Source organism: Pelobates fuscus, chromosome 11 (genome assembly GCF_036172605.1).
Source record: "Pelobates fuscus isolate aPelFus1 chromosome 11, aPelFus1.pri, whole genome shotgun sequence".
Classification (NCBI taxonomy): Eukaryota; Metazoa; Chordata; class Amphibia; order Anura; family Pelobatidae; genus Pelobates; species Pelobates fuscus.
This window is the reverse complement of record NC_086327.1, coordinates 81,676,862-81,693,136: the sequence shown is the minus strand read 5'-3', so window position 1 is coordinate 81,693,136 and position 16,275 is coordinate 81,676,862. Positions and strand designations below refer to the sequence as shown.

General features: G+C 41.1%; 1 protein-coding gene across 1 annotated transcript in view; it reads right to left on the bottom strand.

Annotated features, from left to right (window-relative positions):
• Nucleotides 1-6,983: 6,983 nt before the first annotated feature.
• Nucleotides 6,984-16,275, bottom strand: part of MFRP (membrane frizzled-related protein) — a 35,144-nt gene continuing 25,852 nt past the window's right edge. The window contains exons 6-13 of the mRNA XM_063435702.1: nucleotides 13,764-13,971; nucleotides 13,443-13,573; nucleotides 13,236-13,361; nucleotides 12,711-12,936; nucleotides 12,331-12,461; nucleotides 10,920-11,054; nucleotides 10,652-10,779; nucleotides 6,984-7,285 (exon numbers count right to left, since the gene is read on the bottom strand). Of these exons, the coding sequence (XP_063291772.1) occupies nucleotides 7,061-7,285; nucleotides 10,652-10,779; nucleotides 10,920-11,054; nucleotides 12,331-12,461; nucleotides 12,711-12,936; nucleotides 13,236-13,361; nucleotides 13,443-13,573; nucleotides 13,764-13,971 (1,310 nt within the window). The 3' untranslated portion in view covers nucleotides 6,984-7,060. The remainder of the gene's footprint in view (nucleotides 7,286-10,651; nucleotides 10,780-10,919; nucleotides 11,055-12,330; nucleotides 12,462-12,710; nucleotides 12,937-13,235; nucleotides 13,362-13,442; nucleotides 13,574-13,763; nucleotides 13,972-16,275) is intronic.

Sequence of the window (16,275 nt, the reverse complement as noted above, 5' to 3'; positions counted from 1 at the left end):
TTTAATCTAACTAATCCTTGTTTTACTTTTCTTTTCTCATTTATGTATCTAAAAAAGGTTTTGTCCCCCTTTTTTTATTATTATTTTTTGTATTAGCTGAGATTTTAGGATATTCGTGGGTCTGCTACTAGTATGCTTAGGTCTGGTATTTAGCTATCTGCAGCTTTAGACCAGCGTTTAGTGATAGCAAGACGCTACTACACAGCTAGCTCAGCATTTCGTGGATTAAATTCAGTTTTGGGTTTACTAGCTTAGCCACTTGCTCTCTCAACGAATTTTGTTTTTGGCCATAGCAGGGATTGTTCGCTAAGCCAGCTACACGTTTTATTTTCTACCCAGGCTAACTCAGTACTATTAGTCCTGGGCTATTTCCTTTCACCGTGTCTGTCTCTGGATTTCAATCTATATCTGATCTCTGTTAATGTAACAATCTTCTGTCACTTTGTAGAAGAATCTTTATTATTTTTCTACAAGGGCTCTCTTCCTTTCACTACATAGATATAGTGTATCATTGATTCAGGGTTTTCTATTATGTTAATCCCTATTTAGGACATAGACAGTTTACATTATATAGTGATTATCACCCTCCATATATTGTGGATTTTTTTCTTTCCACTTGATCTATATGTGTCTGTTTGTTTTTTGAGCTAGATATGTTTCCAGCTCTTTTTATATTTAGTAGTCAATAAGTTATATTTTAATATATACTCAGTGGTCACTGGACAGTCCAGTCTCTCCTTTCCAGTTTTCTATGGGTTAACCCCAAGTAATTCTGTCCAGTTTACTATTGCTTCATTCTTTCTCTATTAATTATTTATATAGTGCCAACGGATTCCTTAGGGCTTTACAATTAAAAATGGGGATAACGGACAACCAATATGGTTTACAATCTATTATTGAAGGGACACTATAGTCACCTGAACAACTTTGGCTTAATGAAGCAGTTTTGGTGTATAGAACATGCCCCTGCAGCCTCACTGCTCAATCCTCTGCCATTTAGGAGTTAAATCCCTTTGTTTATGAACCCTAGTCACACCTCCCTGCATGTGACTTGCACAGCCTTCCATAAACACTTCCTGTAAAGAGAGCCTTATTTAGGCTTTCTTTATTGCAAGTTCTGTTTAATTACGATTTTCTTATCCCCTGCTATGTTAATAGCTTGCTAGACCCTGCAAGAGCCTCATGTATGTGATTAAAGTTCAATTTAGAGATTGAGATACAATTATTTAAGGTAAATTACATCTGTTTGAAAGTGAAACCAGTTTTTTTTTTCATGCTGCATAAACAGAAACAAGGTGATTTAACTCCTAAATGACAGTTAATTGAGCAGTAAAATTGCAGGGGAATGATCTATACACTAAAACTGCTTTATTTAGCTAATGTAATTTAGGTGACTATAGTGTTCCTTTAAGGAGCATAGACACACAAGAAAAATGACAGCATGTCTGATGCACAAGACGCCCATGTCGAAATAAGCCTAGTAAAAGTGGTGTGTGGAAAAATCGAACAGTGGAAGGAGGGGAAGCTGGGCTATAAAGATATAGGAGCTGATGAAGGCAATTGTAATGAGAGATGCGCCACCCAGGCAGATGGTAGTGTTTTTCAAGACTTCGATAAAAAAAAAAAAACAACACAAGGTAAAGAGTTCCAAAGGAATGGGGCTGCCCTTGAACATTCCTGCAGTTGCGAGTTAGCAGTGCAGGAACGAGCAGATATCAGGAAACAGCTTGTGGAGCGAAGGGAACAATTTGTTGAGTAAAAAGAAAATGTAATGAGGAATGGAGTTACTGAGAGCTTTTAATATATTATTATTATTATTATTATTATTATTACACTCTGGAACCCTAAAGCACTTTCGCTTGCTGATATGCTTTATGTGTGAAGAGTGAGTCCTCTTTATTTTTTCAATTTACAAAAAGTGCAGATTTTAATAGAAATGTGCATTTTTATGATTTATTTTTATAACACCCCCCTGGCTTTTAAGCAGACAGCAGATCCCATTACTTCCTAGTTTGGTTAGCTCAGTGGAGCTAAACGCAAGAGTCAGCAATTGCTCAACATATCTGCCTTGTGAAGACTTTTCATTGCCCTGCATTGGAATGTCTGTGATTGGACAGCCACAGAAAGTCTTGGCGGGGTTTGAAGGGGATGGTTTGCTAAAGCTGCAGGCTGTTTTTAGATATTGTGATCCTTGTCTGCAAGTAGCACGGTCCTCTAGGGTAAAAAACAGGCCTTTTATTTGCATAAAGTCGAGGCACTTTATTTGTAAGTCCACACAGGAGACAGCAGGAAATGAAAACAAAAAAAAAAAACACAAATCACTATAAACAAAAACCTAGCTCATCTGAGCACTAACTAACATTAGGTTCCCTATCTCTCAGGGGTGAACCTAAAACAAAACAATATTGATTTCACCAACCTAGAGTCTTTGTCCGCTCTCAGCACTCCATTATTTAGTAAGCCTGCTGCTTCCAGCCTTCCAGAGAGAAACAAACATTCTCCCCTTACCTGCCTAGCAGGGAGGGGTTTATTCCCACTGCTGCAGCTGATTACCTGCAGCTGAGCAGTAGGTTGGAGACAGTCCAAAAACCCTGGCCTGGATCTATGTCTTCCAAGAAAACCGCTAAACTGCGGAGTGGAGCACTGGCCCACCCTGCTCTCCAAATGCTCCACCCCAGGGGCCCATAACTAAATATTCATTCTGGTTATATACCCAGAAACATACACTCCCCCTGGGGTTAAAAATCATATGCCTCTCTGAACAATTCTGTCGATATATAGACTCCCTCACAGACCACCCCATTCACCTTATCACAATATATTTTGTTTGTGTTCGTGTCTGATAAAATGAGTGCTGTTATTATACTAAGAAGTAGACTTACTTGCATACAGAATACACATTTGCTTCATCTGAATTGTTAGTACAAAGATTTTTTTGTTTTTTGTTTGTTTCATCCAAATTAATTTGGGCAACCTTTAATATTGCCCAATTGAATGCTGGAGGTGTGTAAACCTTTGGTTCATACCCCTATTTCCCCACCATAGACTATTGCCATAATGCTTGCAACGAGGGTGTCCAGCAATGCCACTTCAGGAGCTACCCTAGGAGTTGATAGAGTATGCAATGCCCTAGCATTTGATACAGTATGCATGGTGCCCACAGCTGTTTGCTCTGACACCATGCATACTCTATCAAATGCTACCTCCATCAAATTTTATTTCCTTTATTCACAAACAAGAGCTTTCAAATATAGATAAGACATCCAAAATACAGAGGGAACTCTCAGCATGGAAATACTGTGACAAGTGATCATTTTGCATTTCCATAATCAGTGTAATGAATGAATATATTTTGAGGTATTTATCTTTAAGCTACACTTGCTTTGTAGAGATTATTTTAAGCAAAAACCATGAACAAATCTCTCTCTATATATTTATGTATATAGAAACACTTAATAAGAAAGCAGAAAGGTACTTTTAAACAAACACATAACAAAGGATAAAACCAACCGCAGTCATGAAAATTGGAAATACCTCAGTCAAGGGGTTAGCATCTGAATGAATGGGCACTTATTTGCTATTTGCCCCACAAACATGGGCATGAAAATGCCAGTGAGTGGCAGCCACACCGTATGCCTGCTCTTTACATTTACAAATAGCAGGAAACAACTAGTTAAAGCAAACTGTCAAAACCTGGGGACTTTGCATAGCTTAAAAAGACCCCGACGGGGACATCGCCGATGGGGTTCCTTTGGCCAAGGAAGCAGTTAAGGGTGATTTTAACTTATGCATGCATGAGAGTACAGTATTGAGGTCTATGTAGGATCCCAAGAGTCCTCCTTAGACAGAACCAATTCTCTGCAGTCATCACTGGTGACAGCTGGGGGGATTTACACTTATTGACAGTTGCGTTTAGTTTGAAATAAAACTGATGCTATTTTTGTTATTGTTTCTGTTCATTGTTACTTAATGAATATGCAATAATTATTATTATTGCTATTATTATTAGCAATAATAAAAAAATATATTACATGGACAGTTCCAACTGGTAACACAATCACTTCACTGTGTCCAGGAGTTGTCTAACCTTGCACCCAACACAGCTCCCCCTGGATTCTTTCATCTCTGCCATGGCAGTATGAGGAATGTTTAGCTGGACAGCCAGTCAGGGCCGGATTAACATAGGGGCTGATGGAGCTGCAGCTCCAGGCCTAGGCCCATGGAATAGGCCCATTGATTTAAAGAAAAAAAAAATTTTTTTTTTTTTTTTACACACACTACTCTTAGGGTTGCCAGGTATTTCTCATGTATTTCTTATGGTTGCCAGGTATTTCTCAGAAGTATTTCTCATTTATTTAAGGCTGTCGAGCCGGTGCCGGTATTGTAATAATACCGTCAATACAAATGACTGTCTCAGTATAAACCAAGATTATTCTGCAATACCAGCACTGGCGTGTAGGGGTCGCTGTTTGTGTGGAGAGAGGCAGGCATAAGAAGTTACAGCATCTCACTCCCTGCCTCTCTCTACTCACTGATCTGCGGGGGAGCAGTTCTGCATAGAGTGCAGACTGCAGCTCTGAGCCTGCGAGACATGGGGACGGTGAGAGATTTGGGGATGCTGAGACATTGGTAGACATAGGGACACCGGGGAACATGGGGACCCTGAGACACTAGGGACACAGTGGCCCCATGTCTCCCAGTGGCCCCTAGTCTCCCAGTGTCCCTGGTGTCTCTCAGTGTCCTTAGTGTCTGTGTCCCTAGTCTCCCAGAGTCCCCTAGTCTCCCAGTGTCCCTATGTATCTCAGTGTCCCCATGTCTCTCCCAGTGTCTGTGTCCCCATGTCTCACAGTGTCCCCATGTCTCTAAGTGTCCCCTAGTGTCCTAGTGACATTGGGACACTGGGAGACATGGGGACACAGACTCTGAGGGACACTGGGAGACATGGAGATACAAACACTAGGGGACACTGAGACACTAGGGGACACTGAGACACTAGGGGACACAGGGAGACATGGGAACACTGGGTGACTTTGAGACCTTGGAGACATGGGGCACTCCATGTGTCCCCATGTCTCCCAGCCAGTGTCCCTAATTTCTCAGTGTCCCCATGTCTCCCAGTGTCCCTGGTGTCTCTCATTGTCCGTAGTGTGCCAGTGTCCCTAGTGTCTCAGTGTTTCCTAGTCTCCCAAAGTCCTCTAGTCTCCCAGTGTCTCAGTGTCACCTAGTACAAAAGAAAAACAATCTCAGGCACTCACTGTGATAGATTTAAGCAGGTTTATTGGACACCGCAAAATGTTGACCTGTACCCAGGTCTTTATCAAGTCTCCAGTGTCCCCTATATATCACAGTGTCCCATATGTATCACAGTGTCTCAGTACCCCATGTCTCCCAGTGTCCCCTTGTGTCCCACAGTCACGCAGTGTCCCCATTTCTCCATGTCTCTCAGTGTCCCTAGTGTCTGTGTCCCTAGTCTCCCAGAGTCCCCTAGTCTCCCAGTGTCCCCTATTCTCTCTATGTATCTCAGTGTCCCCATGTCTCTCCCAGTGTCTCAGTGTCCCCATGTCTCACAGTGTCCCAATGTCTCTAAGTGTCCCAATGTCTCTCAATGTCCCCTAGTGTCCTAGTGACATGGGGACACAGACACTAAGGGACTGGGAGACATGGGGACACAGACATGTCCCCTTTTTGTGTATGTTCGTCCCTTTCAGCAGTTCCTGTTATGTGATTTGTGTCAGTGGCCCACCCTTTTTACCCCATCCATAGACTTCCTGCTTTACTGGACACTGCTGTTAGGGGGTATGGGTTTCTTGAAAGATGAAAGCATGAGATTAGCATAGGGTATGTATTTTCATAGCTGCAGCCTATGAGTTTCCCTCCAACACCATCTCCATCAGATACATGACGCTTAGGAGGTAGGACTGTTTTAGTGTTTTTGGTCAATAAGATTTTGAAATTAGGCCCATCATAATTGTCAGCACCAGGCCCACTGGGCTCTTAATCTGGCCCTGCAGCCAGTGATAGGCTAAGTGTGTCAGCCTGTCACAGGCTTCCTATTAAGAGAAAGAGTACGTACTATCTCTTTAAATGGGTGGTTAGGTTAAACCATGGGATGTGATATTTGTGCAATGCCCTGCATTGACTTGTGATTATTATCTGTAGTGTGTCCTATGCCAAAATGACAGTGCTCCTTGCTGCCCCAAGGCTAGTATCCTCAATGCATACCCCGCCATATGTTTATATATACACGCAAAGTTTGGAGTATTCGATTGGATGTATTTATACGACTAATTTTGGGTATGATTGAATGGTGAATGTAACTAGCCATACACAGCATCTTTGATCTCACTACCAGCCATGCCACTTCTCTCCTGCCTGTAGCCCTGAGGCTATGGCCTTGTGGCAAATCAAGGAGGTATATACATGTATATATTTATGAACTCCTTAAACAAATCACTAGTGATTTTCCGCAAAGTAGGAAGACTCTTTTGGAGTTGAGGGACATTCTTTTGGTTGCTATATCTTTATTTATACATGCCCTCACAGTTTATTTCTGATAGTTATGTCATTGAGTGTCCTCTTATGTCAACATGTTCACTATTTCATCTATGTAATAAATAACAATAGCTTTTTTACCTGACAATATTAAAATGAAGAGTAACATTTTTAAAGGATTACTAAAAGGCAACCAGAGTACTTTGTCTGAATGAAGTGGTCTGGGTGCGGTGGTCCTGTCATTTGACTATAATGTCATATACACTATTCAATGTAAAACATTGCCGTTTTGGTTTGTTATGTAGAAATAGCAACGTTTACATTGAACTAGGGTTAAATACACCTCTAGTGGCTGTTTCATATCGCGTGATTTTATGTATTTTTATTAATGCATTTATTTACAAATGGCAAACATTGAAACCAACCACCTAAAATCCAATTCTTTAATTTGTAAATAAAAGTTAATAGACATATATTGATGTGATCAGTTTCTTACATTATTAACATTTCACAGAGGTGTTTTTACACAGTCACCTCTGGAGGTTAAACTTGAAGAGGAAATATTATCTCAGGGGACAACACAATCTGGCTGCTGCATTTGGGTAGGGTACAGATCACAGCTAAAAGACCAGGGTAATCCTAGTTGATGTATCTGGTCCTGACAGTGGTGCTCCGCATTTAGGCAAACTGATCTGCATGGCTGCAAAGAACCCCCATTGGGAGAGCAACTAGGAACCAGTAGCGCACACAGCAATGGACGCAGAGCTGGAAAACACGGAAGCTCCTGAAGTGTCTGTCAGTACAAAAAGAATGACATCATCTATTCAAATTCTTTTACCGAGTTACATGAGATTAATGATTAGAACAAGTTTTAGTAGTATAAAAATACCTTAATTAACGTAGCTATCTCATACATATTTTCTTTACATTAACAAGTATATTCATGCAAGCAGTGCACAAATGCAGTGGGAATACTTGGGAAACTTACTATGTACTGATCAGCCACAATATTAAAACCACTGACAGGTGAATTGAATAACTTTGATTATATCGCTACAATGGCACCTATTAAGAGGAGGAATATACTAGGCAGGAGGTGAACAGTCAGTTCTTGAATTTCATGTGTTGGGAGCAGTAAAAATGGGCACGCGAAAAGATCTGAGTGATTTGATAAGAGCCAAATAGTGATGGCTAGAAGTCTGGGTCAGAGCATCTCCAAAACAGCAAGTCTTGTGGGGTGCTCAAAGTATTGGGTGGTTAGTACCTGAATAAAGTGGTGCAAGGAAGGACAACTGGTGAATCAACATCAGGGTCATAGGCGCCCAAGGCTAATTGATGCACGTGGGGAGTGAAGGCTCAAATTGCTGAAAACACTTAATGCTGGCCATAATAGAAAGATGTCAAAACACACAGTGCATCACAATTTGCTGTGTATGGGGGCTGCATAGGGGAGTTCAGAGAGGTCAGAGTGCCCATGATTAAACCAGTCTACCACTGGAAACACCTTTAATGGAGTTGTGAGCATCAGAAATAGTCCATGGAGCAATAGAAGAAGGTTAACTGGTCTGATGAAGCATGTTTTCTTTTAGATTAGGTGGATGGCCAGGTGTGTGTGTTGTTTACCTGGGGGAGATGGCAACAGGATGTACTATGGTAAGAAGGCAGATTGGCGGAGATAGTGTTATGCTCTGCTGGGTCATGGCATTCATTTGAATGTTACTTTGACACATACCACCTACCTAGAGATTGTTGCAGACCATGTACACCCCTTTATGGCACTCGTGTTCCCTGATGGCAGTGATCTCTTTCAGCAGGGTAGTGCACCCTGCTACACTGCACAAATTATTCAGGAATGGTTTGAGTAATATGACAAAGAGTACAAAATGTTGCCTTTGCCTCAAAACTCCGCAGATCTCAATTCAATTGAGCATCTGTGGGATGTGCTGGAACAACAAATTTGATACAAGGAGGCCCCACCTCGCAAATTGCCGGACCTAAAGAGATCTGTTGCTTATGTTTTGGTGTCAGTTACCACAGGACACATTCAGAGGTGTTGTGTGGAGTCCATGCCTCAATGCATCAATTCTGTTTTGACAGCATGAGGACCTACATGATAGGCAGGTGGTATTAATGTTGTAGCTGATCAGTGTATATGCAAATAATATGTTATTTTTGAATTTTAAAGGAACACTGTAGTGTTAGGAAAAATATGTATGTCTAGCGGTATAGTGTCCTGACACATATTTAGGTCCATCCTCTCACCCCATGGAAAGGTGAGTATTACTTACCTTTCATCCCTTGCCGTAGCAGTCTCCATGATTGCGTTCTACCTCTTGAGATCATCTTGGCTGAGATCACCATCGCAGGGAAACAGTAGAAGACTGTCCTCTATAAAACTATCTGTTTGACTCTTTGGCAGAAATGCCTCTAGTAGCTGTCAGGGAGAGGCATGTTAACCTCACAATGTAAACACTGCCGATCGTACAGTCAAACAGACAGGGACATGGCAATCAAAAAACTTCATTTAGATGAAGTGGTGTGGGTGCCTATAATATCCACTTAAACCAGCTTGCATTAAAGGGACACTAAGCACCATAACCCTGCTGCCATTCCATGGTTTGGTGTTAAACCATTCAAACACTCAAAAAAAGAGACACTATAGTCACCAGAACAACTACACCTTATTGTAGTTGTTCTGTTGAGTATAGTCAGTCCCTGTAGGCATGCAATCACACTGCCTTTTCAGAAAAAAGGCAGAGTTTACTGTAGTGCCTAGGAATACCTCTAGTGGCCACTCCTCTGACAGCCACTAAACGATCCTTCCTTGGCAATGCCGTTCAGCGTCTCCATGCTCTGAATGCATGCATGTAGACGCTGAACGATCCCCATAGAGATGCTGATTGGTTAGGATGGCATTTGGACCCAGTCCCTGCCCCACCTCCTTGAATAAAATCATCAGAATTGATAATCTCAACCAATCCAATGCTTTCCTATGGGAATAAATTCTGGTGATGTCAGCCATGGAGGTGGATCAGGTGCAGGGCCAGCTCAAGTGGACCCGCATACCGCTGGAAACATTTTTTTTTTTACTTATTTAAGGGGAGGCCAGGGGCCCTACATGTGCTTTTAACACTATACGGTCGGGAATAAATGTTTGTGTTCCTGACCCTATAGTGTTCCTTTAATAAACCTTCTTGGATGAATAGATCATGTCCCCGCAGTCTTACTGCTCAATTCTCTGCCATTTAGGAGTTACATTACTTTTGTGTCTGTCCATGCAACCCTAGTCACATCTCTCATGGCCGTGACTGACACAGACTGCATGAAAAAAAATGCTTTCCGTTTCAATCATGTTACTTACTTTAAACGTTTAAACGTTTTTATCTCCTGCTCTGTAAATTGAACTTTAATCACACACATTAGGCTTGTGCAAGGTCTAGCAAGCTATTAAAAGTGCAGGAGACAGGAAATAATACAATAAACAGGATTTGCAATAAAGGAAGTATAAACATTAGATGACTCTCTGCAGGAAGTGTATAGGAAGGCTGTGTAAGTCACGTGGAGGAACGTATGACTAGGGCTGCATAAACAAAGTGATTTAACTCCTAAATGGCAGATAATTGGGCAGTTAGACTGCAGGGGCATTATCTATGCACCAAAACTTAAGCTAAAGCTGTTTTGGTGACTATAGTATCCCTTTAACAACCACAGCTGGGTCCTCAAATGAAGATATGGCTAAGGTGGAATTACACTAAAGCAGGGTTACACTCTGCCTCTGCCAAACAAAGGATGACCAACTGTGATAGGCTGCAAGCACTCAGCTGATACTGTCAGCCAATCACTGCTGACCATCATTGCTCAGACTAATGTGGATTAGTCTGAGCAGAAGAGCAGGGAAGGGCTATAAGCACCCTCATTTAGTGATAAACCAGTCAAAAATGTTAACCTCCAGGCACCATAAACCCTTCAATGAGATGAATTGATAATGATGCCTATAGTGTCCCTTTAACAATCTTCAGTGCTTACTATCTCTCATGTACTCACACTGTTCAGTACTAAATACACAATTAGCGCTTGTAATTTACAATTCCGATGGTCACATTTATTGTATCAACCACTAAAAGAATACATTATTCAATGTAGTGGATACACTTCATACCTTGTATCCTTTGAGCAGTTCACTTGCTGCCGGTTGCTCATGAAGTGACATCCAAAGATTGGGAAACACAGTGAGGGTGTAAGACAAACCCTTACAAAGAGGAACCCGAAGGGGCTGGCATGGTGTCACTGGAATAGTGAATAACAAAATCAAACTCATTCCTAATCAGTGTTGAAACATTTGAAGGTCAAATACAAAACTAGAAGTATATTAGATTAATGTCAGAGAAATATTGTTACATCACGTCTCTGTGTGTCAGCAACCAAACCTGGCTCTGTGTCCTCTCTATCTGGACAATCCAGCTCATCTCTCCCATCTGGACAGTCAATCCACCCATCGCAGACCAATTGCAAGGACAAACACTGACCGCCATCACATCTCAACTCTGTGTTGTCACATTGAACTAGGAAAAAGTAAAGTGATATAAAACATCTCTAATGGCAAAGTAGTAAAAATCAAAAATATGCAACAACTTGTAGATGCAATAAACAAATAAATAAATTGTCATTGGAGGTATACCAAAATTAGCCTGGCTAGATTTTGTGTCAGATACTAATTACATTAAATTGTTCTGTGGTTTTATATGATTATTTTGAACAAATAATAATTGTTCTTGCCCTAAATGAATTGGAAGTGGTCAGTTGTTTATGTAATCATGGTCACTCAATTTACGCACCGTACGGTATAGTATTACTTGTATCCTGTGCTTCACAATCTGGGGCTTCTTTATTGTTTCCTGTTTTCCAATTCTTTCTCACTACTCTTATCACTCATATTTGCTTCTGGTGGACCCTCCATGGGCTTATCTAAAGGGTGGTCAGTACACACTTTAGATTGTTTTCCAAACTTTTAGCGGGCTTTTCTTTTCTTGAGCTTGTTTCTAATATTCATTAATTTTTTATTGACAAGCTAATCATTAACAAGGGTCTTGTTGGCTCAGCTATGTGTAAACAATAATCTCTCCATGTATTGTTTAGGAATATATTATGTTTTTGCCATTGCTTTTAAACCATAGAGCCCTTCTTAAATCAATAGACTATTAATAAAAAGAAAAGCAAAAGTCGTTAAAAAACAAAAAAAACCAATAAATCTAAAATTGAAGTAAAAAGGATGTGTTATATGTGTTTAAAAAAATCTTATTCCCTGTCCAACTACAACCACTGCAACTATCTTCTGAATCTATCTCGCTAAGGCATAGATGTCAATTTGAACAGAAATGTACACCATAATGACATTAGTTAAAAAATAAACTGAAGGGCAAATACTCTATCTAGTATTTCTGATCTACAGCAAAGATACTGGTAAGCACAAACTAATTATCCTGTTTTCAACCAATCCAATTCACTGTCATACCCCTTCCAATATCTTTAAAAATAAATGGAGGTTGCATGCCAGCAGCCTTAACTCAAAAGTTTGCACATTAACACATACAATTCTGATCTGGTAATTCTGACTTGTCCTGTTCCTGCCCTCCTACAGTACCTTGCAAATAGTTTACTTAACACACATCTTAAAGTAATTTACCAGCAGAAGCATGGTGATGTGAGTCTGTAGCCCATAACTCCTGCATGCTTATTGCCCAAGGGGCAGTTCACCCCACCTCCACTCTTCTCTGCGTATTTTAGCTTGTATCCCACAGTAAAATACCAATTACTGTTCCTTAGAACTTTTCAACCTACTTGCTGTAGCATTAAAGGCTTCATATGTGGCAAAAAATCCTAGGCCTGATTCTTCTTCATCTGAAACAAACACTATGTACATATGTGGACCAGAAGAAGTGAGGTTGGGAGGGAGGTGAGAACCACAGAACCTAGGGAAAAAAGAAGATAATAAAAGGAGATGAAGCATCCTACAGAGGGGGTGTATAGAGTCTCGGAACCTCAACAATATCACGCTCAGTGCCAGTTATGAGACAAAAACTTCACTAACTGCAGTAATGTTAGCAGGTAACTAGTAGTTTGTTTGCAATCCCCTTTGTTGGGAAATAAGTGAAGATTATGATCTCCAGTATCACCTCCAGATACTAAGCACTTCTGTATATGAGAATGGGTTTGCTAACCTGCCCATCATACTTGCAGTTCCAAGACTAGTACTGTCATGAATCTCCACGTAGTCAAATGTACAGCCCCTTTCCATCTCCAGGCTGAAATCATGGAACTGGAGTCGAATGACAAACTCATCTGGCACACTGAGATGCCACCGACATACAATCTTTCCAGGGTATTTCTCAGGGTAATTGGGTGAAGAAATTGATCCTTGTAGGCTGTTTAGGGAACCACCACAATCTGCGAACACAAGAGATATGTCTTTCTCTACAAATCAGACCACACTCACAGACATACTTGCTTGGATCTAGTTTTTTTTCTCTTGTATATAGTCAAGTCTTGTAATCAGCGATCCATAACAAAATTACATCTGGGCAATCGCAGCTCCCTACGTATGCTTGGCTGACACCTGTTGGTAGTCAGATCTGCCATAAATAGGTAGGTATTCGCCAAGCATCATATGCATTATTTTGCAGTACATAATCCTTATTCTTATCTTTGATTTAACCCTTAAGCCTACATGTCCCTCCCCGTGGTACCCCACTGTATTTGGCTGCAGTTGGTTTCATCCATCTGGTCTGCACAGTCTGGTATTCCATCACACAGCGCAGGAAGCAGAACACAGCGGCGTCCATCACACAGAAACTCATCCCACGAACAGCTCCCTGTACAAGATCACTTATTATTTATGCTGCATTAAAGTGTATTCAACAAATTATTCTAATCACAAGCTGAGAGAAATGTACCTTGGCTCGGTTCAATCATCCGATATGTAGCCAGGAAGCCCTGGGCATTTATACTGTTATCAGATACAAAATTTAGTTGTAGCCAGTGGGAAATAGAAATAAACGTTGTAGGTGCAACAGAGCCGCATAACCTGCCATGGATTTTAGAGACAATACATTAGTAAAAAGGTTAACAATAAACACAAAAAATAAGCAATAAAAAATGAACTGATTGACTCCCGCTACTTCCTTCAAAATCGATAGTAGCCTGCAGTTGTTTTAGTGAACTATGACACACATCTTGTATCTTTAGCCATGTTAGTATCTTTTTTAATGTGTTACCTGCTTGTAGTATTCCCATCTGTTAGTTCCAACCAATCAATGAGGCAGCTGCCATATCCCTCTATATCTAAAACCACTATCTTCATTTGAATCACGTGACCTTCCTGGGCCTCCAGCACCCAAGTGCAGTGAGAGTTGGGTGGATACAGATGGGGATAATTTGGAGAACTAAATGATCCTTGAGAGTCATTCAGGTAGCCACCACAATCTTTGAAAATCAAAGGGTAAAAACAAAATTTACTAGAAATTCTTGACTTTGCATCAAATATTTTTATTAAGGTTTTAAAATAATATAATATATCTTACAACATTGGCATATATATAATGACTTATAAACCATTGTCAATACTAAGCAAGCAATCAAATAAAATGCACATAAATATTATAAATATTTGTATATTAAATAAATAAACTATGTACAGAAATAAAAAAAACTGTCAAGTAATTAATTACAACATGGTACTAAAAAAATAAATCAGGAAGCACAATATGTATTCAGTCTGGTGGGAACATGGTTAAACTCTGAAATTATCTTTCACATCATCTTCCCACATTGACTATTCATGCTGCAATATAGATGTGAAAGTAGATGGATCACGAAAAGCCAATTCACACCTTTTATTTTCAAAAACGAGAGATAACCCACTTCACCCACAGTTGGTACAGTGGGTGACTTCTTTTTTTTTATTTTTTTTTTATTTATTTTTGTTGTGCAGGTAATAGTAGTACAACTTACATTGCCACAACATCATTAGTCGGCATAGTTTTGGCATAGTAGTACATTTTTGGCATAGTAATACATTTGCATGACATTTCGGTTTCTGCACATTTTTATTAAAAGATTAAGGTAAACGGGGACGGGGCCGGACCGCCATGCTAACCGGTCGCATGCAGGAGAGGCTCCGGAGAAACCGGGCCTTTTAAGCTACTTACTAGGGAATTTCGCACACAAATCGAGTCTCCAAGACACCCATGGCTGTGGGAGCGGCGGCAGACCCCGAGATCGGGAGTTCTGGTCATCTGAAGGGGGCACGGAGCTTCGAGGGCTGCGGCCTACCCGGGAGGGGAGCGTGGTGGACGTCCGCTGCTGCGTCTCCCTCTCCTGCTGCCACAGACTGACAGCGAGAATTGCTTGCCGGCCCTGTTTCCCCCCCCTTTGGACCGGGGGGGTCATCCCGGTCCCCACTGGGGAGTGCCTGAGACGGGCGGGGGCTGAGGCGCATGGAACACCCGAATTGTCTCACAAAATGGCGGCGGCTGATAGCTCAACAGCATCTGCTCCTGCACCATGTAGCCCCTTTGAACCGCGGTTACATCATCTGCCCAGCCGGAGGGCTTCAAGTAAAAGACAACCGCAGAATAATCACCGCGGTCTGGGTGAGTGAGAGACCCCCAGCACGCAATGGTTTTCCCTAGGTGGGGCAGAGTGCAGAAGGCGCGAAATGAAAATGTGCACCTGTGAAGCTGAACAGCCATGGCGATAGATCAGTGTCCGAGGGGAAGGAGTCACATATGCCAGCATAGAGACTCTCACAACACCACAGGACACTGAATAAATGAGAGAAGCTACGTTACAACATCAGCTACCTAAGAGACAGTAGCTTCCTATTTACCTCTTGCCACTCAAAAGGCGCTCTAACATTCACTGTAGCCATGCTATTATATTACTATGTCTAATGTTCATACCTTATAATACAAGAATGCGTCCAGCCCCGGTGCCCGCCCGCCTACCTGTTCTGCAGTGGTAATATTGAAGTTCAATCGTGTAATAATCTTGAAAGCCCACACTTACTTATTTAAGCTAAAATTTATATTCACTGTTATAAGCTTGCTGATCCCATCGTCTCATTGCATTAGATATAATAACTCGCCTGTCTACGTATCTGTAACCTGCACTACGTTAGTCTCTGTAGGAGTGCATAGAGCATGTAACCTGAAGCGATTACGCTATAATTGCCCTATAACTCGATTGATGGGCCAGCTTTTAGTTCAAACACGTATTTTGCAATAGTTCATGTTGATGATGTCTTGGCAGGGCATTAGAGTGTCTGTAATTCTTTGTCTAGCACTGTCATCTCTCTATGCATTAACATACTTGTCTTATATAACGGGTTACTTTAGCATGAACAATAACAAAAAAATTGTGCTGTTTTAACTGCATGCCATGGCACCTTGATGTTCAAAATCCGCCTGCAGTCGCTGTTGTGGCACTGCAAGAATTCATGTAATCTGTTTTCACATGCACAAACAAAAATAAAGAATTAAAAAAAAAAAAAAAAAGATTAAGGTAAACAAGATGATATAACTCGTGTGCTGCAGGTCTCGACTATTGTGTAGCATGTAACGTCTCACGAAGATGAGGGGTAGTCGCCGTGAACTGCAGAGAGTAATGAGTAGCACGCCATTTAACCCGTTGAGGCTATAAGGGATTAAGCCCCTGGTTATAGGCCTCTATGTGTTCTGTCAGTACGTTATTATATTTGCTTTTGATTTTGTGAGCTAATTGTTTAGT